General features: G+C 36.6%; 1 protein-coding gene across 3 annotated transcripts in view; it reads right to left on the bottom strand.

Annotated features, from left to right (window-relative positions):
• Positions 1 to 24,493, bottom strand: part of USP14 (ubiquitin specific peptidase 14) — a 47,975-nt gene that overhangs the window by 4,254 nt on the left and 19,228 nt on the right. For all 3 annotated transcript variants that reach the window (XM_012746086.3, XM_012746088.2, XM_012746087.3), the window contains 10 exons: positions 19,225 to 19,283; positions 15,194 to 15,324; positions 14,248 to 14,328; positions 13,824 to 13,909; positions 12,128 to 12,242; positions 8,576 to 8,641; positions 8,336 to 8,428; positions 7,114 to 7,242; positions 514 to 574; positions 71 to 178 (listed from right to left, as the gene is read on the bottom strand). In XM_012746086.3, coding sequence (XP_012601540.1) covers positions 71 to 178; positions 514 to 574; positions 7,114 to 7,242; positions 8,336 to 8,428; positions 8,576 to 8,641; positions 12,128 to 12,242; positions 13,824 to 13,909; positions 14,248 to 14,328; positions 15,194 to 15,324; positions 19,225 to 19,283 — 929 coding nt within the window. The remainder of the gene's footprint in view (positions 1 to 70; positions 179 to 513; positions 575 to 7,113; positions 7,243 to 8,335; positions 8,429 to 8,575; positions 8,642 to 12,127; positions 12,243 to 13,823; positions 13,910 to 14,247; positions 14,329 to 15,193; positions 15,325 to 19,224; positions 19,284 to 24,493) is intronic.

Here is a 24,493-nt window from a genome sequence, read left to right as displayed (position 1 = left end):
GAGAGAATTAGTCAGTCAATAAATAAATAAATACACAGTGTAACAGTTGGGGAAAAAACAGACTTTTTACCTTGTTTCCTTTTTACCCATGATACATAATGACCCGAAGAACTAGATCTTCCCTGGTGTGTCAGCACTGCTTGTAAGTCATAGTATCCACAATTATTGGAGCCAATATCTAAAGAAAGATGTAAATCCATTAATAGTAGACAACGAATGTGCTTTCTCAAGCTAGGTAACAATCAAGAATAACTCAAGTTCAGATTAGGGAAGTACTACTTCATTAGAATCCAATAAGTCATTACTATCCAATCAGAGTTAAGGCTTCATGATTGATGTTTTAAGAAATATCTCACTCTTAGAACTAAGGTGGTGAGTGATTTTACTATATGACACATTATTCAAGAAACTTGAATTTTTTTAAAAAGCATATCAGAATAAATGTGGCAAGATAGCAATTTTACCTTAAAAAACACACATACAATACTCAATTGAAATGAAAATTTTACTTACCATCAGCAAAAGAAAAAGGCTCATATTTAACTTCTTTCTGGGGACTACTCTTTTTGTCACTCTAAGAGAAAAAATACTTAAGTCATGACTTTGGAAATTTGTATTCTCAGTGAGTATTCAATTTCACACATTTATTGTCTACAATGCAAAGCGCTGAGGCAAAGTACAGTCTACCTTACAAATTACTAAAATGAAATAACTATAGTTAATATAAAACTAAACTCAGAGGTCCTACACTTTATACAATCTTGTTACCGTATAGTAACAGACACCCTGGATGTTATGACCAACTTCAAACCCTAGAACATACCAGTGAATACAGCAGTACAGTTAAAGAGTGCCCTAGGAAGTAAAGGAAAACCCAATTCCCTAATTTTACCAAAATATCATCAAATCACATAGGTAAAAGAAAACTGCCTTAAAAAGAGTCTAATTATTGTAATTTATATTAAATCCCCTAGGCCAGGGCCACCTAACCACTTCAGCCAAAATGAACCGAAATATTTATTCAGCAAAAATTTACCTACATTAAAAGAGGCACGATTTACTAGACAAGGACCTCTAGCAGGAACTCACTGCCTCAATTCATTTCAGTGTGTAAATGAAAAAAATTAAACTTATCTAAGCATAAGGCACAAAGTTCTTGAAAACGATTATGGTAAATGAAGGCAATGCCAGCAGTTTAAAGATAGCTGGGAAAGCAAGAAGTCAAACGATTCCACAATAAAAAATGGCAATCAGGTTAACCACACCTTTTTATGTAGATAATATGAAACACCTAGAGCAACCATGAAAAAACTATATAAAGAAATATTTGAAAACATTCAAATCAAAATACAATTCTAAAAACTATTCAAGTAACTCACAAAAAGGCAAAAAAAAAAAAAAAGAACAGCAAGATTTAAACACTAATATAGTCTAAATGTACCAATTATATTTAAATTTAACAATTTAAATCACATATGTGCTCTCTCACCACAATGGTATCAAAATAAAATCAACAGAAATATAACAAGAAAACTACTTAAACACTTCTAAATAATTCACGGTCAAAGAGCAAGTCTCAAGAGAAATAAAATGCAAGGACCAGAATGAAAATGCAAATACAATAAATCAAAATTAGTGGGCTACAGTGAAACCACTGCTCAAAGGGAAATTTATAGTATTAAATGTATATTTTAGAAAAGAGGGAAAGCTTGTAAAGTTCTCACCTTATGAACATAGAAAAAAAAGAACAAAATAAACACAAAGCAGAACAAAGAAAAGAGCAGAAATCAATAAAATTTAAAACAGAGGTAGTTCTTTGAAAAGATCAATAAAATTAACAATTCTCAAGCAAGGAAAAAACAAAGACACAAATTGCCAGTATCAGGAATGAAATGAGACAGATCTCACTACACACCCTGCCAACCTCAAAAGAATAAATGAATACTAGTACCAACTATACACAAATATGACAAGATAAATCAAATGGATCAATTCTGCAAAAACGCAAACTACAAAAACAAATCCAGTATGAAATGGATCATTTGAATAGCCCTATAACTATGAAGAAAATTGACTTTGTAATTTTAAAACTCCTGAAGATGAAATCTCCAGGCACAGACTCTGTTGTACCAGAGGATTCTTCCCCATGTCTAAATCAAATTAACACCAACTGTACAATTCTATATAATCCCTTCCAAAATACAAAAGAGGGGGAAAAAACTCTAATAAATTCAGGATAACACCAATACACAAAAACTGTATTTCTATACACTAGCTATGAACATCTGAAAATGAAATTAAGAAAACACTACTTACAAAAGCATCAAAAAGAATAAACTACTCATGAATAAATTTAACCAAAGTATAAGACATGTACACTGAAAGCTATAAAAACAGTATTAAAAAAATTAAAGACCTTGCGACATTACTTCCTGCCATTAAAAAAATAAATAAATAAATAAAAAATTAAAGACCTAAACAAATAGACACATCAAGTTTCTGGACTGTAAAACTTAACACTATTAAAATAGCAATACTCTCAAATTGATCCACAGATTCAATGCAATCCTGATCAAAATTTCAATTTGTTTTTTTTTTTTTTTTTTGAGACAAAGAGTCTCACTTTGTTGCTCAGGCTAGAGTGAGTGCCATGGCGTCAGCCTAGCTCACAGCAACCTCAAACTCCTGGGCTCAAGCAATCCTCCTGCCTCAGCCTCCCGAGTAGCTGGGACTACAGGCATGCGCCACCATGCCCAGCTAATTTTTTATATATATATCAGTTGGCCAATTAATTTCTTTCTATTTATAGTAGAGACGGGGTCTCGCTCTTGCTCAGGCTGGTTTTGAACTCCTGACCTTGAGTAATCCGCCCGCCTCGGCCTCCCAAGAGCTAGGATTACAGGCGTGAGCCACAGCGCCCGGCCTCAATTCGTTTTTTTGAAGAAATTGACAAGCTGATCCTAAAATATATATGGAAATACAAGGGGCTCAATAGCTAAAACAATCTTTAAAAAGAAGAAAAAAGTTGAAGGACACGTTACAATTTCAAGCCTTATTAGAAAACTAAGGTAATCAAGACAGTGTGGTACTGGCATAAGGAAAGACACATAGACCAATGTGATAAAAACTGATCATCCAGGCCGGGTAGGTTGGCTCATACCTATAATCCTAGTACTCTGGGGGACTGAGGTGGGAGGATGGCTTGAGCTTCAGTGTTTAGACCAGCCTGAGGAAGACCAAGACCCAGTCTCTACTAAAAATAGGAAAATTAACAGGGCGTCATGGTGCATGCCTTTAGTCCCAGCTACTCAGGAGGCCGAGTCAAGAAGACTGCTTCAGCCCAGAAGTTCGAGGTTGCAGTGCGCTACGATAATGCTACTGCACTCTCCCCAGGGCAACAGAGCAAGACTCTGTCTCAAAAAAAAAAAAAAAAAAAAAAAGTCCAGAAATACACTCACACAACAGATTCTCTACAAAGATGCCAAGACCATTCAATGGGCAAAGAATACTCTTTTTTTTTAAATGGTGCTAGGACAACTGGATGCAAAAGAATGAATCTGGCCCAGATCTCACACCATATAAATAATTAACCCTGAATAGTCCAAAGATCTAAATAGAAGAACTAAAACTATAAAATTCTTATAAGAAATCATAGGCATAAATCTTTATGGCCTTGGACTAGGCCATGGTTTCTTACACATGACACCATAAGCACTAGCAACCAAAGGAAAAAACAGATTAGATTTTACCAAAATTAAAAAACTTCTTCTCTACAAAAAAGACCCTAGATTAAGGGGATGAAAAGACAAGCTATTGAGAGAAGCTACTGAGAGAAAATATTTGTAAACCACATAGCTGACAAAGGACTAGTGTCTAGAATATAAAGAACTCTCAAAACTCAAGAGTGAAAAAACAGTTCAATTAAGAAACAGGCAAAGGCCGGGCGCGGTGGCTCACGCCTGTAATCCTAGCTCTCTGGGAGGCCGAGGCGGGCGGATTGCTCGAGGTCAGGAGTTCGAAACCAGCCTGAGCAAGAGCGAGACCCCGTCTCTACTATAAATAGAAAGAAACTAATTGGCCAACTGATATATATATAAAAAATTAGCCGGGCATGGTGGCGCATGCCTGTAGTCCCAGCTACTCGGGAGGCTGAGACAGAAGGATCGCTCGAGCCCAGGAGTTTGAGGTTGCTGTGAGCTAGGCTGACGCCACGGCACTCACACTAGCCTGGGCAACAAAGCGAGACTCTGTCTCAAAAAAAAAAAAAAAAGAAACAGGCAAAAGACAAGAAGAGATATTTCACCAAAGAAGACATACAAATGGCAAATAAATACATGAAGACTAACTATCAGCCACCACGGAAAAGACAAGCTACAGATTGAGAGAAACCAGCATGAGCAAAAGTGAGACCCGTCTCTCCTAAAAACATAGAAATTAACTGGCCAACTAAAAATATATGGAAAAAATTAGCCAGGCATGGTGGCACATGACTGTAGTCCCAGCTACTCGGGAGGCTGAGGCAGAAAGATTGCTTGAGCCCAGGAATTTGAGGTTGCTGTGAGCTAGGCTGATGCCATGGCACTCTAGCCCAGACAATTGTCTCAAAAAAAAAAAAAATTCCAGGTTGGCCATTATTCTGTTTTAGAAGATTGAGAATGGGTCCCCAATTCCGTCTGTCTTGTAAGGGTTCAGATGAGAAGTCTGCAGTTAGTATGATAGGTTTTCCTTTGTAGGTTACCTGCTGTTTTCATCTTACTGCTCAAAGGATTACCTCTTTTGTGTTTACTCTGGCCAGCCTAATAACTATGTGATGTGATTGCTTTTTCACATTGAGTCTCCCAGGAGTTCTGTGTGCTTCTTCTACTTGGATATCTAGATTTCTGGCCAGGCCACACAGATCTTCCCCTCCATTATTCCAAGAAAAAGATTTTCCAACCCTTGTGTGTTTTCTTCTGTCTCCGAGATGCCTATAATTCTTATGTTTGGTTTCTTTACATAATCCCACATTTCTTCTATGTTTTGTTCATGTCTTACTTCTGTTTTTTCTTCATGTTAGCACATAGGCATTATCTTCAAGGTCTGAGATTCTTTCCTCTGCATGATCCACGCTATTCTTAAGGCTTTCCACTGTGTTTTGTAGTTTCTTGAATGCCTCTTTCATTTCCAGTATTTCTGTTTGTTTTTCAGTACTTCAGTTTCTTTAGGGAATTTTTCATTCATTTCCTGTATTGTTCTTGTGGCTTCTTGTATTAGGTTTCTATTTTCTCTTCAATTCCACTGAGATTTTTTACAATCCATATTCAGAATTCTTCCTCTGTTGTTTTAATCATCTCATTTAAATTGGTGCACATTGTTGAAGATCTAATGATTTCTTTTGGTGGTGACTTTTCTCTCTGATCTTTCATATTTCCTGCATTCGTTCGCTGATTCTTTCTCATCAGGCCACTTGGTCAAGAACTGGGATGCTAGGACTAGTGTACAACCCTATCTCCAAGTCCCCAAGGGTTGTTCCTTGACAGTGCCTTGGAGAGGCACACCAGTCCTGTATTGCCCTAGGGGTATTTCAGCAAGTTGCATTACCTCTGACCTGTTGTCTTCACCTCTTGCCAAGGATATTAGTGAGTTTAGTCCCCCAGCTTAAGCTCCCAGTTGGTGGATCGTACTTGTGGATATGGACTCCACTGCTCTCTAATAGCTTGAGATGGAAGGCACTGCGTTAAACTATGTCACTGACTGTAGTTTTGCATGGAAGAACCAGTTATTGAGGAAATCTGATGTCCCTGTGATAGGCTCTGCTCCTGCAGATGGGGTATACAAATGTCCTGATCTTTGTGAGGGACAGAATTTAATTTCAAAACTTTACATTTATTTATTTTTTTTGAGACAGAGTCTCGCTTTGTTGCCGAGGCCAGAGTGAGTGCTGTGGCATCAGCCTAGCTCCCAGCAACCTCAAACTCCTGAGCTCAAGCAATCCTCCTGCCTCAGCCTCCCGAGTAGCTGAGACTACAGGCATGCACCACCATGCCTGGCTAATTTTCTATATATATTAGTTGGTCAATTAATTTCTTTCTATTTATAGAGAGATGGGGTCTCACTCTTGCTCAGGCTGGTTTCAAACTCCTGACCTCGAGCAATCCACCCACCTCAGCCTCCTAGAGTGCTAGGATTACAGGAGTGAGCCATCACATCTGGCCCAAAACTTTACTTTTAGTTACCAGGAAATCTTTTTCATTTTGAAGAAAAAAAATGTCAACATATAATTCAGCTATACCTTATCTGAACCTAAAATAATATAATTTGTTAAATATAAAGTTGCTATGGCTATGGCTATGATTTTAGCAGTTACAGGTATACCAGCAGCATCTATTTAAAGATATCACTTAGGCCTGACACAGTGGCTCACATCTGTAGTTTTAACACTTTGGGAGGCCAAGGCAAGAGGATCTCTTGAGGCCAGGAGTTTGAGACCAGCCTGGGCAACATAGCAAGACCTCACCTCTATAAATTTAAAAATTTATAAAAAATTAGCCAGGTATGGAGGTCTGTGGCCTATAGTCCCAGCTACCCAGTAGGCTGAGGCAGGAGGATCACTTCAGCCCAGGAGTTCAAGGCTGCAGTGAGCTATAATCACATCACTGCACTCCACCCTGAGTGACAGACCCTGTCTCTTAAAAAACAAAAAAGATATGACTTAGTTGTCACAGTGGCATAAATGACTCAATATTCTGTACCTCCTCCAATTCCATCTAAAAATAGGGATAATTCTATGCCTTACAAGGAAAATAATAAACACAATCTGAAAATATTAGATAAAATTGTATATGAAATGCTTTGAGAAGATAAATATAAAAGGAATATGAGCTACAGATTATAGGGGCAAAGAAAATATTAAGCTTATTCTATCATCAAGGATGCATTCATTGTACATAAAGCTCTTGTTTCTTATGCTAAAATCAACCTTAAGCTTTAAAAGCTTGCACCAATATACATAAGATGTGTATATCTGCTAATTATAATATAGGCTCATCCATTTTTACTAGCAGATTAACAATACAAAGTAACTGCTGAGCACAGATCAAAGATTAAAATATTAAAGTCAACATAAGAACCTACTGTATTTGGCTGCTGATTCACTTTCTTATCTTCTAGATCCTTGAATTTTGATCGAAAAGAGACCATTTTCTCTTGAAGTTCTGGTGTACATAGTTCATACACATCCAACATAAGAGGAAATTTAACATCCTATGTGCAAACCAAAAAGAAAAAATGTATAAACACACCGTTATTTAAAATACCTATCACATGTTAAAAGTAATGTTTTTATAATACAAATAAAGTTAAAAATAAAATCTATCAAATCACTTAGAAATCTGCATTGAAAACCTCTTAGTGGTTGTCTTAAAAAAATAATCATCAGGTTCTAACTTTAAGGCAAGAAATGTTCAAAACATATTTTTCCATTAGTCTAACCTATAAAACTGACCACAGAGGAGGTACCAAAATTTATATAACAGAAGAAATATTTTAGAAATATTAGATGAGTTGCTGTGAAAACAGATCCCCAAAACTGGAGTCAACTTATGAATGGGTTTTTTTCATTTGAAATACAATTTTACATAGAAATAAGTGATATAGTTCAACAACATATTAATAAATATTTAAACACTTGTAGATACCTTTACATTTAACCTTCTCATACAACACTAAGTATATTGGAAAATGTACTACAAATTTCAGCTCCTGAGGCTAGAATTATATACCTCTCTCAAAGATCAGGGACTCTATGAATATGTAGCAGAGCTATAGCTCAACACAGATCATAAGGCTGGCTCCTAACAAGGGATTACAAGTTAAGTACTCTTTAGGCACCAGTGATTTAACTCTTTTTACCTGGGAAAAAGGCACCACCTACAATACAGTGTAGTGTGTTATACTATCTATCTCCTACCTCATTCTTATCCCCAAACCTGAATCACTATCTCTGAAACAGAGGATCTAGTCTAGGGCAGTGTTTCTGGAGAGTACAGAGATCCAACAGAACAATCTATAAATCTTTTTAAATCTGTAATACCCTAGGGCCCACCCAAGACTTAATTAGATGTTTGGGGCTAAAAGGGGAGAAGCCAAACATGAGTATAATTAAAAATAAAAAGGATAATAAATAATTCCAATATGCATTCTTGCTTAAGAATCACTTGGCTAATGTTAATAACTCCTCTAAGTACTTTAAAAAGAAAGCTTAACTATCCCTAAAGAGGAATAAATAAACCCATTATAAGTTAGAGACTGCCTTCAAGAATTACATTTTGTAAACATACTAAAGTTTATTACTAACCTTAAGAACTTTGGCATTCACAGATTCCTTCTCCTTATAAAAAAATCGAACCATCTGAATGGTCAAGTAAGCAGGTAGCCGGCTGATCTTGGACTGAGAGAAAATGGAAAGAAATCCTATCATATCCAAATATCACACGATTTTTTTAATTCCTTGTGGTATTAAAGACTGGTAAAATTAACTAACTGGAAATCTCTCAATGAAATGGAATTTGATTTCAAAAGGAACTACACAACTTACAGATTTGATGTACAAAGCATTTCTTTGCAATGTTGGAGACTGTTTGGTGATTTCTTCCTGAAGTCTCTAAAAAAGAACATTAACAGAAGACCAAACATTAGTTTGGTTTTTGTGGTTTTTTTGTTTTTCTTTTTTTGAGACAGAGTCTTACATTGTCGCCCCAGGTAGAGTGCAGTAGCATCATCATAGCTCACTGCAACCTAAAACTCCTCAGTTTAAGCAATCCTCCCGCCTCAGCCTCACAAGTGGCTGGGACTGCAGGTGCATGCCACCGCATCCAGCTAATTTTTCTATTTTTAGTAGAGATTGGGTCTTGTTCTTGGCTCAGGCTGGTTTTGAACTCCTGATCTCAAGCAATCCTACCTTAGCCTCCCAGAGTGCGAAAATTACAGGCGTGAGCCTCCACGCCCAGCCCAAACATTAGTTTTGAATTTTTTCTGTAATATAGAATCCTACCTCTAATTCTTTAAAAATTAACACCGCTTAATAGACAATATACAGTACCGTCAATGGATTTATACCATTGAGAAACAATTTGAATAAAGACAAGAGGTTTAGATATTGTTTGATTCTGCTAAGGCATTGAATGATTTATACCAGTGTTAACTCCTCTGAATGTAAATAATGCTTGAAAGTTTTTCAGTTATGACCCAAATGACACTCAGAAAATTTATATTGTATTTCATATAACAAAGCCTTCTGTCATTCTTCTATGAATTATCAGATATTCATACTAGAGGAAAATTAAAAGAATGTAGGAAACTGATTCTTCATGTTTTAGGTATAAAAATGTTCCAATAGCCACCAATTATCGTTAAATTTGAGAAAGTCATAAAACAGAAGACCCCGGTTAATCTCACAGATGTGGGAAATTAAATCTTAACCATCATAATGGCCTTTCCACTTATTACAACCTATGAAACACTGGTAAAGGTATTTATCCCCTCTGGGTATCACTTGCAAAAGGTGGTTGATAGTATCTACATTATAGGGTTATTAGAACTATACAAGTTAGTACATGTAAAAAAACTGGGAAACTATTTGGCTATGTTTAATAAACTATGAAATAAAACTATGTTCAATAAATATTATCTACTATTTCTAACTATTTAAAAAGTTAGCACTACTAATGTGCTCTGCTTTAAGAAAAAAAGAAATCAGAAAACTTAATGCTTAAGCATGTAATACTTGTGTAATAATTTTTTAAAGTTTGATTTTTAAAAATTACTAATCACATTACAGAAGGAATCACTGAGGAGTAGGCTTTTAACATTTAACCAAGTTTATTCAGCAGCAAAGCAATAGAGAAACATGGAACCAAATTACTCAAGAATAATCAGAAAAATTATGATAAAGCATCTTAAATATTATAAACAAAATAAATACATCTCAGGAATACATATTTTCCAAGAAAGTATATCTGATGCCATGCTAGTCATTGGGTAAATTATACCTATTATCACCAATCTACTATCATCTAGAACTTCCAAGTATATTTAGTTTTCTCATAATTTTACAAAATTATAAAGAAAACATGGTCCTCGAGAATCTATGCCAAAGCATTCAACTCTACACTCTCCAATTAACATTTATTATTTCGTTTTTTTGACGTCATGAAACTTGTGCATCATGGTTTATGTGACTGAACTCTTGGTGGTTACCTAGTATTTGTGTGCTTTCAAATTAACTTCTCTTGAAAGTCATTATACTCACATCACCTCACCAAAACTCTCTGCTCGGTATCACAAAGCAAAGAATATCACTCTCTCCTTCTTCCTATGTCTTTATATACCAACCCTTCTCCTCATCAGCCTTACTCCAAACTGTAGATGGGAGCTCCCTGATAGCAAATCATCTTGTTTATCAATATAATCTCTGTTCCACTTCAATGCCTATCAACCCCACCCCCTTCTGCCCAAGCTAGTCCTCCGTACAGAAGACCTATTCAAAGGTTTTATTTTATTTCATTGACTTTGCTGCACTACCACTTTTCTTCTTTAAAATCTTGTCCTTATTGGTCATGGCTAGAAGAAACAAGAAAAAGGACTCACAAAAATGTTTTTAATTTCTGCCCTCCAGGCCATTCTCCAAATATCTAGATGTTATAATGGCTAACTTTTAAAATAAACAATCCCAATTACCAGTGCCTTTGAAATCAGAAGAATCATATGAATTTCAATTTAAAAACTATTAAAAGATAACAGTTTAAATTGAAAGACACTTTAAGAGATACATATACTCCCCAAACCATACCAAATTAATAAGGCAGCAAACAAAACTGTTGTGTTTTATCAATCTGCTCATTAGCAGAAGTCTACATTTTATGTGAGTATGTGCATTGTTTAGTATGGCACTATACAAAAATACTAACTGAATAATGAGAGAAGCAAGTTCTAGCTCCGGCTCTGCCACAAACCAATTAAGTTAAATTCTAGGGCCTCAGCTGCAATACAGCATGAGGGCAGAATAACTCTGTGACCTGATTTGCACAGCACAAGCCCTGGTCACCATTAATGGTTAAAAGCAGAGACTTGGCAGTCAAAGCCTTACATGAATTGTCATTGAATCCACACAACTCTCTATTTACTATCATTTTCATGTAAGAAAACAGAAGCTTAGATTAAGTAACTTTCCTTAAAGTTAATAGTCCAAGTTAGTTTTGGGGCCCATGAAAACAACTATCTCTATGGAAAAATTAAATCTCTTCCTCCACAAACATTTCTTGAGTGCTCTAAAATAAAGCAAGGGATAGCACAAAGCATTAGGTGCTACTTCACAGTGTGACAAATATCCATACTGATTAATAAAAGATCTTGCAATATTTGTTAGGCTATGCAACCATGTAAATAATGTTTTTGTCTATGAAACAAAACGCTAGTTGAAGTTTGATTTCCAACTATACAGTTGATTTTTGTTATTCACAGTAGTTATACCATGAGCACTGATTTAATGAATACTGAGCCACTGGCTCCTACAGGAAATATAGTGTTAAGTTCCTATGAGCCCCTAGTCAAAACACTTTCATCAACCAATCAATTCATACCCTTGTTTTCCATGTGTTTTTCTCTTTAAAGTCACCGTATTTCCTCTACAGTTATAGTGCTGATTAACACTGAACTCACAGTCAATAGTACTACAACTCATGCCCAAATGAAGCTTCTCTAACGTGTATTTTCTTAGTAACACACATCACAGCCTTCTTGTGCATAGGAACACCATATAGTACACTTTAGTACTACACTTAGTGGTCATTTTAAACAGCAAAAATCACCAAAAAAAAAAAACAAAAAAACAAAAAAAAACAAAAACCTCAAAAATGAAATAACATGGCACTAAAATTACTGCTAAAAGGATACTTATTTACAGCCAGAGAGCTGAAACAAGAAGGTAGAGTATTGCCATGTTTGACCTCGGCTGGGACCATGTTTGTCATGCATCTCAAATTGGTGCTGCTCTACACGTGTCTACAAATGACCATTAAAGCACCATGAGTACTGACTTTGGGGATACAAATAAATGTTAGCAAGTAGGCACATTCACAAACGTCCTTACCAATTTAAGTCCTGTAAAAAGATACTTGACTTCCTGATTGATAAAACAGCTAAGTTGAAGCTGATTCTCTCTTCCTTTGGTGACTTCTTCTTCTTCAGATTCTGTACATTTCATTCTTTAGAAAATAAGATAAGGAATATGCCAATAGATATTCGATCTGTTAAATAATCTTGAATATAGCATTATCCTAATGGTATTAAAATTAACAGTATCATTCATTGGTATTTAAAACATTTTGGTCTCCCAACAGAGATTCATTTCAATATACTGAAGAATGCTTGTTTGGCTATCAACTCTATAAAAAATATAGTTATTTTTGGCCGGGCGCAGTGGCTCACACCTGTAATCCTAGCACTCTGGGAGGCCAAGGCAGGAGGATTGCTCGAGGTTAGGAGTTCAAAACCAGCCTGAGCAAGAGCGAGACCCCGTCTCTACTATAAATAGAAATTAATTGGCCAACTAATATATATAGAAAAAAAAAAATCAGCCGGGCATGGTGGCACATGCCTGTAGTCCCAGCTACTCAGGAGGCTGAGGCAGAAGGATCACTTGAGCCCAGGAGTTTGAGGTTGCTGTGAGCTAGGCTGATGCCACGGCACTCATTCTAACCTGGGCAACAAAGCGAGACTCTGTCTCAAAAAAAAAAAAAAAACGTATATATATACACACACACTTATTATTTAATAAATGTATATTAAATATATTACATATAACATATTTAATATACATTTAACAAATGTATATTAAATATATTTATAAATAGCAAATCATATATATGCAAATATAATAGCAAATATAATATATATTTAATATACAAATGTGTATTAAAGATAAACTACAATAAACTCTAACAAAAAGTTGGTATTTCATTTGGCTTTAAAATGGTCTTAACAACCCAAAGATACATAAACAGAAATCCTTTCTAATTTTTTCTATTCATGACCCAGAAAACAGTACCTTCCCTAAATTCATAATTGGTTCAATCTCATGTATATAATTTAATTGATACACTCCATTTCATACAATTAAAAATTAATTCTCTATGAGGTGAATTAATGAGGTAGACTGTTAACAATGTTCTTTGGAAAAAAAACACTGAATATCCTTCAATGTATATAAAATAATATTATTAAAAAATAAGTATCCGGGCCGGGCGCGGTGGCTCACGCCTGTAATCCTAGCACTTTGGGAGGCCGAGGCGGGCGGATTGCTCGAGGTCAGGAGTTCGAAACCAGCCTGAGCGAGACCCTGTCTCTACCAAAAAAAAATAGAAATAAATTAATTGACCAACTAAAAATATATATACAAAAAAAAAAATTAGCCGGGCATGGTGGCGCATGCCTGTAGTCCCAGCTACTCGGGAGGCTGAGGCAGTAGGATCGCTGAGCCCCGGAGATTGAGGTTGCTGTGAGCTAGGCTGACGCCACGGCACTCACTCTAGCCTGGGCAATAAAGTGAGACTCTGTCTCAAAAAAAAAAAAAAAAAAAAAAATAAGTATCCTATTCTAACCTTTGAGGTCACTCCAATGGGTATATTTTTCCAAATTCCTAATTCCATTATATTTTGGGGGGCATAAAAACCTGTAAAGAATTTTCTTCTGCCCCACCCACCACACCAATCAGCCAACTATGCCATTTACGCTATTTACTTCAAGTTATGAATACAATCTATACAAATCTTGGCTCATAAGGATACGTAGTTTCAAACTCAACACCAAAGAACTGATCAATTAAACTTTTCTTTTTAGAAGGCGGCACTCCTGATGCAGATGAAGAATCTGTCTGTAAAAATGAAATAAAAATTCCAATTTTACTTTATATAGATATTAATATTTCCTTCCATACAATTCAATTTAGTAACACACGTTTAAGCTGTTTAAAATGTAGTCCCTTTCTGTAAAATGCTACTATTTAAATGAGATTATAGATGCTCAATGAATTAAGGTTAATACATACACTAAATTCAAATGTCAAACATAAGCTTTCAAATTCTGACTGCAGATTAAGCATGTATTCAAAGGCTTGAATTTCAAGGCTTGAATTTATTTCAAGCCTTTGGGGGGGAAACAAAAAAAATAAGGTATAATGAAAGTCTATAATCACAAATATATTTCTATTACCTCTTTAACGGAATCATCCTCTATGGCTTCCAATTTCTGTTGCAATACTCGCATCATTTGTACCCAACATTCATTTGCATCCTATAATTTGAAAAATGACATTGAAAGTAATCCTGGCAGTGACAGTATCTGGTCTATAAAATCCTTCCAAAATAATTACTGTTTCCTTAAGGGGAGAAAGCTATTTTTTTTTTCTTTAAAAATACTAAGCCAAATTAGGTATATGATCTTCAAAAAAGATAAAGAATTCCAGAATAGTTTATTCATTTATCCAACAGATACTTTCTGAGCTCCTACTTGTGCTACACACTGTTCTAGATATGAGGAATACATAACAGTGAAAACATAAATTCAGCTACAGATAAGGGTTACGAAGGAAAAAAAGCAGTATGAGAACAAAAAGTGATGGGAGAAGAGAAAAGTGCTACCTCAATAAGGTAGTCAGGGAAAGCCTGAAGCCTTGGCACCATGAGACCTGAGGGAGGTGAAGGAACCAGCCTTACAGTTAATTGACAGCCAAAGGAACAAGAGCAAAGGCCTTGCAGGAAGAGGGCACTTGTAGGGTTTAAGGAAGAGCAAGGAAGCTAGCCTGGCTGGAGAGAGGCAAGCAAGGGAAGAGTGGCAGTGATGAGCTCAGACAGGGAGCCAGGGGCTAGAGGATTTGGGACTAGGGTAGAAAATCACCAGGGGGTGAACAAAGGACCAATATAATCCTATCTACAGTTTAAAAAGGACACTGGACACTTGTGGAGAAACACCACAGAGGGGTAAAAGCAGAAGCAAGATGATCAGTTAATAGACTACTGCACTACTCTAGGCAGGAGATAATGGTGGTATGAACTGGAGCAGACTGATATTTTTATTTCCAAATATGTTCCAATAAGTATGGTAAGTGTAGGAAGCTTCAGTTTTACATTTACAGAACAAAAAGCCTTGCCCGGATTACCTGTTGAAGATATTGTCCTTGTTCACCCTTCTCCGCAAACTGTGGGAAAGCCATGTGCAAAAATTGCAGTAGAATAATAGGTGGAATACTAGAGGAAGTTTTATCCATGGAATCAAACAAATCTCTAAGGGCTTAAAAACAAAGCAAACATTGCCTTAGTAAAATAACAGCATACTTAATACATGCTACTACAAATTAATTCTTAATATGAACAAAAACCTGCCAACAGAGATTCATTTCAATATACTGAAGAATGCTTGTTTGGCTATCAACTCTATAAAAAATATAGTTATTTTTGGCCGGGCGCAGTGGCTCACACCTGTAATCCTAGCACTCTGGGAGGCCAAGGCAGGAGGATTGCTCGAGGTTAGGAGTTCAAAACCAGCCTGAGCAAGAGCGAGACCCCGTCTCTACTATAAATAGAAATTAATTGGCCAACTAATATATATAGAAAAAAAAAATCAGCCGGGCATGGTGGCACATGCCTGTAGTCCCAGCTACTCAGGAGGCTGAGGCAGAACAAAAACCTGCTTAACTATTTTTAAATACATGTAACCTTTCATAATTGTTGGACTCCCTAATGAGAATAAGAAAAATACTCATTTTTAAGTCTTAAAAGAACTTTAAAAGACTTTATAATGCAATCACAAGCTATAAACAACTTCTGAGCCTTATCATTCTCATTGTCCTTGCCAGGCTTTGTCTTCCCAAACAAAGTGGAGTGTATTAATTCAATACAGAAAACACACGACTTCTGTCTAGGGATCAAATAGGCATTATGTTATGTTCTGTCACTCTGCCATTAATTATTAGGCCATCAGGTCACCACTCCCAACTTAGCTCTGCCTAAAGTTGGTTCTCTTCTACTGAACTGGATATCGAAATCTGGCTCCTTAAACATAGTTCCTGACTCTAGGGAACAGCTAAGAACCAAAACTAATGTGCCTTCTCTTCAGAACCTCTTCCCTATGTATCCCCTCTTACCAGCATGAATCTTAACAGTCACGGATTCAGCTGTGCTCTCAGAGTTCAGAACACTTTTCCTCTGCTGACTTCCTATCATGCCCTGTCTTTACTTCATGTAACATTAATACAAACTCTAATCTAACTTATCTCAACTTGTTTTGTTAATACCCAAGATGTGAAGTCTCATCTGTCTTTATTATACAGACTGAACCAAGAAAATCCTACAGAAACTCAGCACAAAGCAGAGGCTCAAGAAAATGTTCCTGAACAAAACTAAGCACAAGGTTTAAAAAGTATTTTTGGAGGAAAGGCTTAGTAATAGCCTGACATTTGGGCATCACTATCAAGCTAGTTATTTTTTAATAAAAGCCTAAATTGTAATAATACTTTAAGGTACACAACTACTGAAAAGAAAACCCAGATAAGATTTAATATCAACAAAGTATCTCAAAGTTATTTCATTAGTTTGAAAGAAAAAGGTTAAGAAACAAAATCTGGATTAAAAGAGACTAATGAGATGTGACAACAATAACTAAATGCAATATGTGATCCTACATTGACTCCCGAAGCAAGAAAAAACTATTTAATAACCAATATTTGGGCTGGACATGGTAGCTCACACCTATAATCCTAGCACTTTCCAAGGAGGAAGGATTGGCTGAGTACAGGAGTTTGAGACCAGCCTGAGAAAGAGTGAGATCCCCATCTCTACTAAAAATAGAAAAATTAGCCACATGTGGTGGCACGTGCCTGTAGACCCCAACTACTTAGGAGGCTGAGGCAGGAGGATCACTTGAGCCCAGGAGTTTGAGGCTGCAATGAGCTGTGATGACATCACTGCACTCTAGTCCAGAAAGAGTAAGACCCTGACTCAACTAAAAAAAAAAAAAATGAAAGCAATATTGGGACAGTTGGCAAAATTAGAACAAAGTCTGTATTTTAGAGTACTAAACAGTGTTAAACTCCCAGATTTTAAAAATTAATAATAATTATGGTTACAAATGTCCTTAGTCTTAGGAAATACATACTTAAGTATTAAGGAATAAAAGACATGATGTCTGAAACCTTATTCTAAAATACTTCAGAAAATTACGTGCATTATAGAAAAAGGAGAAATCAAATGTGACGAAGAGTTAGTAACTGGTGAATTCTTGCAACTTTTCTGTAAATTTAAATTTACAGAAGCAAAAATGCAAAGGACAATATTTTTTATCCCACCAATACTCTAAGCCTCCTATGTGATGCTGAAAAAGCTCCTGAAATTCTGAGTTACTCTCAGGTACACAATCAAATGAACTAGATAGAAATGATCACATTTTCTCATTAAAAGCTTCCCCTCAACAAATAAATCTACATTCAGAAAAAAAGTCCGGGTTCAGTGGCTCACGCCTGTAATCCTAGCACTCTGGGAGGCCAAGGCAGGTGGATTGCTCGAGGTCAGGAGTTCGAAACCAGCCTGAGCAAGAGTGAGACCCCACCTCTACTATAAATAGAAAGAAATTAATTGGCCAACTAATATATATAGAAAAAATTAGCCGGGCATGGTGGCGCATGCCTGTAGTCCCAGCTACTTGGGAGGCTGAGGCAGGAGGATTGCTTGAGCCCAGGAGTTTGAGGTTGCTGTGAGCTAGGCTGATGTCATGGCACTCACTCTAGCCTGGGCAACAAAGTGAGACTCTGTCTCAAAAAAAAAAAAAGGTTACAGTAAAATCTAACTCCAAATGATGCAAAAGAAATCTACTGTTTATAGTATTAAAAATTAATAGTTGACCACAATGAGATACCAAACCACACCCCTAGGATAGCTATAGTCAAAAAGACCAAAAATACTAAGTGTTAACAAGGATATGGAGAAATCAGAACCCTCAAACCCTGCTGGGGGGATGTAAAATGGCACAACTCCTTTGCAGTCTGCCAGTTCCTCAAAAGGCTAAATATAAAGTTTATATATGACCCAGCAATTCCACTCCTGGATATATACCCAAGAGAAATGAAAGCATGTGTCCACACAAAGACTTATACACAAATGTTAGCAGTGTTTATAGTAGTCAAAAAGTGAAAAAACTGCAAATGTCCATCAATGATAAATGAAATGTGGCAGGTCCATACAATGATGAATGCATAAATGAAATGTTGACAGGTCCATATATATAATAGAACGTTATTAATATCCAGCAATAAAAAAAGAATGAAGTACTGATACATGCAAACCTTGACACATTATGCTAAGTGAAAGAAGCCAGTCACAAAAGCCCACATATTGTTTAATTCCATTTACAGCAAAGGTCCAGAATAGGCAAATCTAGAGAACAGAGGAGTGGTTGGGTAGGGCTGAGAGTGGTGAGAGAGAAAGGGTGACTGATAAATGTTATGGAGGTGCTTTTTGAAATGATGAAAATATCCTAAAATTGATTGTAGTGACATCTGCACAACTCTATGAATAAACTAAAAAACAATGAATTTAAATGAGTGACTTATACGTTAAATAGGTGAATTGGATGGTATGTAAATTATATGTCGATAAAGCTGTTAGGGGAAAAAAAAGCATGGCTGTAAAAACCCTGTCAATGCAGCCCAATGAATTAAGAGCATTTATTTGTAAAAATGTCCAAAATTGGTGACTGGGGTGGGAGGGGGAGGCGGAGGCGGATATGATCTCATGCAATGAAGAAACAAGTTATTGCTAGCCTTTAAGGATTTCTGTTTCTCCTCACGCATGTCACTTCTTTATACTAATACCCACTAAGACTCTCTTGTAAAATGATCACATCGACTATGATAAAACCTGTCTCTCTCTGGCTATCCCCAAAGTCATTCCCAAAGATATATTATACAATAGAACCTGAAGCCAAAATTATAACTTAATCCAAAAAATCAAAAATTTATCACTAGTTTATAATTTGGATAATAAGTTCCAAGTTGTTTAATGTAAGTATAAAGTACACTCCAATCTTAATGAGGTGATATTTTACACATTCTGTAAACAGAAAAAGTACTAAACAGACTGTGAATGAAAACTAAAATGTATACTCCTATCGAAAAGTGGCATATTTTAACATACTAACCTGCAGTAATATACTGTGCTGAAGACATTTCCCCTGAAGCTCTCAAGGCACCTGCATACCTAGGAACAATAAAGCACACTCAAATAATAGAATTCAATTCATTCTGAAACTCAAATAGGAAGAAACCAGTTGAAAGAACTTATATGACACCCTCAACTGCAAGTTTCTTAGAGTAGTTCCCAACTTTCTATTTCCTTCTCTTCTGCTCTTCCTCCTTTAAGCATTACATGGATAAAAAAAGGAGTGCTAAAAAGGGAATTTAGATGAAATCTACTTCATGTTCTTTCCCCTTGTCTAACTCATATAAAACATTTTCTGAAAATAGTGTGAAACAAAAGTATCTATTAATTACAAAGAAAATAAAACACAATCTCAGAAATATAAGCATTAGATCAAAACATTAATAATAAGTCATCCATGAACGTTCAACACTAGCTTGCTGTTTGCCATTAAATAAGTAAGTTTCAAGTCAGTTTGTTCATCTATAAATTGAGGAGTTTCTATCAAATGATTAACAAATTTGCTTTCTGCCTTATAATTCTCAATTTACAATAGTACAACAAACTGCCATCCAAAGGAATATTCAAACCATTGTCATTACCCAATACTGGCAAATATTTAGAGCAACAAGAATGACTAATACAGTCAATACATAGATGAATCTCAAAAACTTGATACTGAGTGAAACGAACCAGACTAAAAGAAAAGTACATCCTATAAGATTCCATTTATTTTATGTACCAGAATGTACAAATTAATAAGAAATCAGTAGTTGCTAGAAGGGGTGGAGAGGATGAGGATTAACTGAGAAAAGGCATAAGAAAACTCTCTGGGGCCAGGCGTGGCGGCTCACGCCTGTAATCCTAACACTCTGGGAGGCCGAGGCGGGTGGATCATTTGAGCTCAGTCATTTGAGATCAGCCTGAACAAGAGCGAGATCCCATCTCTACTAAAAATAGAAAGAAATTAGGTGGACAACAAATATATAGAAAAAATTAGCCAGGCATGGTGGCGCATGCCTGTAGTCGCAGCTACTCAGGAGGCTGAGGCAGGAGAATTGCTTGAGCCCAGGAGTTTGAGGTTGCTGTGAGCTAGGCTGACGCCACAGCACTCTACCCAGGCAACAGAGTGAGACTCTGTCTCAAAATATAAATATATAAATATATATGTATATATATTTCCTAATTAAGGTAAAGCCATCCAATAAGTTAAATAACATTAATATTGAAATATACAAAGAAAAACTGTTAGAAAATAAAAGGAGAAACTGATAGAAATACTAAGAGGTTTCACAGTCAAAAGTACTAGAAGAGAAACTTTCCTTGTCTTGGTCAAGCCAATAAATAAAAATTAAGTAATGATACAGAAAATCTGGATATAATTAATATAGTTAATGTCTACTAAACTTTGACATCTACAAAAAGAGGACATTTTGACTTTTCTACAACTATTAATCATACATCAGATCAAAATGACAAACTTAAATTTCCAAAACCTACAAGTTGTATAGGCCACAATCCTTACCCATGGTGCAATAAAATTACACAGTTTCATGTATGAAAAGCTAAAATAAAGAGAAAAATCCTAAAAACTACAAACAGAAAATAAAAATCAAGATTGATATCAGACCTTCCATCAGTAAGCAAGGGAGCACCAAAAATGGTGAAGAAATAACTACCAACCACTAAGGAAAAATAACTCTGACTTAGACTTACACCAAGCAATATTATCATCTAAGGATGAGAGCAAAGAGTAAAATAAAGCAGTATTTTGGGATATGTAAAAGACACAGTAAGAGGCCGGGCGCTGTGGCTCACGCCTGTAATCCTAGCTCTTGGGAGGCCGAGGCGGGCGGATTACTCAAGGTCAGGAGTTCAAAACCAGCCTGAGCAAGAGTGAGACCCCGTCTCTACTATAAATAGAAAGAAATTAATTGGCCAACTGATATATATATAAAAAATTAGCCGGGCATGGTGGCACATGCCTGTAGTCCCAGCTACTCGGGAGGCTGAGGCAGGAGGATCGCTTGAGCCCAGGAGTTTGAGGTTGCTGTGAGCTAGGCTGACGCCACGGCACTCACTCTAGCCTGGACAACAAAGCGAAACTCTGTCTCAAAAAAAAAAAAAAAAAAAAAAAAAAAAGACACAGTAAGATTTTACCAGGTAATTTTTGTAAGCTGGAATAAAAATGAAAATGTTATTAAAGAATAAAGAAATAATAATCTTAGCTACCTTGAATCCAGAGGATAATCTGAACGTCAGTTCTCTGCTTAAAATCTTCCAATGTTTCCCTTTGCCCTCAAAACAAAGTTCATACTCCATAAAAATGACTCCATGATCTCTGGCTAGCCCCTCCTAATCTCTCACCTACCACATTTCTACACCCATCCTTCTCCATGCAGTGCACACTCTAGTCTTACTGAGTATATTGTAGTCTCTTGCTTCTAGACTCTTCCCCCAGTCCACTCTCACACTTCCCCTACCTCTCATCCAAGCTGGGTTAATACCTACCCTGTATATACACCAATTCCTCCAAGTCTTCCTCAAACTCTTAGACACCCCCTTAAATGTCCCATAGCATCCCACCTTTCCCATCAAGGCAGTTGTGAAACAGTACCTGCTTACTCGACAGTCTTTCTCTTTTAGACTCTAAGTGCCTTGAAGACAGATACTATGTCTTGTCCACTGATAATATATTAGCTGCAATCTATGTAACTTCTCATCATAAATACCTGACAACTATTCACTTCAGAGAAATTTAGAATCCTTCACAGATACTCTTTCAGGCTTTTGCATAATCCTGCTCTCTTCTCTAATGCTCCACTCTACCAAAAAATTTCACAAGGCACTAAGCAGGGGAAGTCAACAGTCATAACCATTGCCTAGAATCCAAATTGTAGTTAAAAATTTTATCATATATTAAAAACCGGCAATTTATGTATCAAGACAGTTATAAATTTAGTTAGAATTAAGTTAAATATTTAAGTTACACATTTATACTCATTGAGAAGGGACATTCATTTATAGACTATTTCATAAGTTCTCAAAACACATGTAACAAATTGTTTACTATTTTTCTTTTGTATAATAGTATAAGAACAAAATTTTATTTCTTAAAACCACTACTACAAAAAACAACACAGCTCAAACAACAGGGGATGGACTTGGAAACTCTCTATCATCCACCATGTGTTCACCAGACCTTGCACCCACTGACTATCACTTCTTCCAGGCTTTGGACTACTTCTTGCAAGGAAAAATATTCAATTCTCAACAAGCCGTGGAAAACACCTTTTGTGATTTCCTCGCCACTTGCTCTCCAGGCTTCTTTGCGTCTGGTGTAAGCAAGTTACCTTTAAGATGGCAAAACTGTGTTGACAGTTTAGGCACATACTTTGATTAATTGTACTGCTTATTGTTTGAAATATAATAAACTACGCTTTTGATTTGAAAGAAAAAAAAAAAACCCACTACTCACCAGCATAAGGATAGACATACATACAAATAGAATAGTATTAAGAGTTCAGAGGCTGGGCACGGTGGCTCACGCCTGTAATCCTGGCACTCTGGTAGGCCGAGGCAGGCAATATTGCTCGAGGTCAGGAGTTCGAAAACCAGCCTGAGCAAGACCGAGACCCCGTCTCTACTATAAATAGAAAGAAATTAATTGGCCAACTAATATAGAAAAAATTAGCTGGGCATGGTGGCGCATGCCTGTAGTCCCAGCGCTACTCGGGAGGCTGAGGCAGTAAGTAGGATTGCATGGGCCCAGGAGTTTGAGATTGCTGTGAGCTAGGCTGACGCCATGGCACTCACTCTAGCCTGGGCAACAAAGTGAGACCCTGTCTCAAAAAACAAAACAAAACAAAAAATTCAGAAATGAACCTATACATTATGGTCAACTGACTTCCAAAAAATGTACTAAGACAATTCAATGGGGAAAAAAGTCTTCAACAAACATTGCTGGAAGAACTGAATATCCACACACAAAAGGATGGGGCCTAGGACACCTACTTCACACTAGAGTTCATACTTTGGATCAAGTACCAATTTATATTCTACCTTCGTCCTAAAGTAACAATGTTTACCACCATACATAAAAATTAATCAAAGACCTCAAAGCAAAAGCTAGAATTATATAATTCTTAAAAACCAAGACAGAAGTCTTTGTGACCTAGAATTATACAATGGTTTCTTACATATGACACCAAAAGCACAAGTGACAAATGAAAAAATTAAACTACACCAAATTTAAAACTTCTGTGATAGAAACATCTCATTAACAAAGTAAAACAGGCTGGGCACCATGGCTCACAACTGTAATCCCAGCACTTTGGGAGGAGAAGCTGGAGGATCACTTGAGACCAGGAAGATCAGCCTGGCTAACATAGCAAGCCCGAGCCCATCTCCACACATAAACTTTAAGGCCTGGTGCGGTAGCTCACGCCTGTAATCCTAGCACTCTGGTAGGCCGAGGCGTGCAGATTGCTCAAGGTCAGGAGTTCGAAACCAGCCTGAGCTAGACCCTGTCTCTACTAAAAATAGAAAGAAACTGACGAACTAAAAATACATATACAAAAAATATTAGCCGGGCATGGTGGCACATGCCTGTAGTTCCAGGTATTCAGGAGGCTGAGGTTGCTGTGAGCTAGGCTAACACCCCAGCACTCTAGCCCAGGCAACAGAGTGGGACTCCATCTCAAAAAAAATTTAAAAATTAGCCAGGCATGATGGCATGTGTCTATAGTCCCAGCTACCCAGGAGGCTGAGACAGGAGGCCTGCTTGAGCCCAAGAATACAAGGTTACAGTGAGCTATGATCAGGCCACTGCACTTCAGCCTAAGTAACAGAGTGAGACCCTATCTCTATTTAAAAAAAAAAAAGTAAAATGACAGCTCGCAGAATGGAAGATTTGTAAATTATCTATCCAATAAGGAACTTGTATCCAAAACAAATAAAAAGCACTTACAACTAAAGAACAAAAGATAAATAACCCAACCAAAACACAAGCAAAGTATTCAAATGGACATTTCTCCAAAGATATACAAATGGCCAATATGCACATGAAAAGATGGTCAACATCATTAGTCATTAGGAAAATGGGAACGAGAAACACAAGGAGATACCACTGCATACCCATAGCTTGGCAACAAACAAAGAAAGGCAATAAGACAATATTAGGTACTGGCACTGAGATGGAAAAATTGGAACCCTCTTACAGTGTTGTTGAGAATGCAAAATGATATAGCTACTTTGGAAAAGTTTGGCAT

This window comes from Microcebus murinus, chromosome 17, assembly GCF_040939455.1.
Source record: "Microcebus murinus isolate Inina chromosome 17, M.murinus_Inina_mat1.0, whole genome shotgun sequence".
In the NCBI taxonomy this organism is placed as follows: Eukaryota; Metazoa; Chordata; class Mammalia; order Primates; family Cheirogaleidae; genus Microcebus; species Microcebus murinus.
The sequence above is the reverse complement of the archived record's forward strand: the minus strand, read 5'-3'. Positions and strand labels throughout refer to the sequence as shown.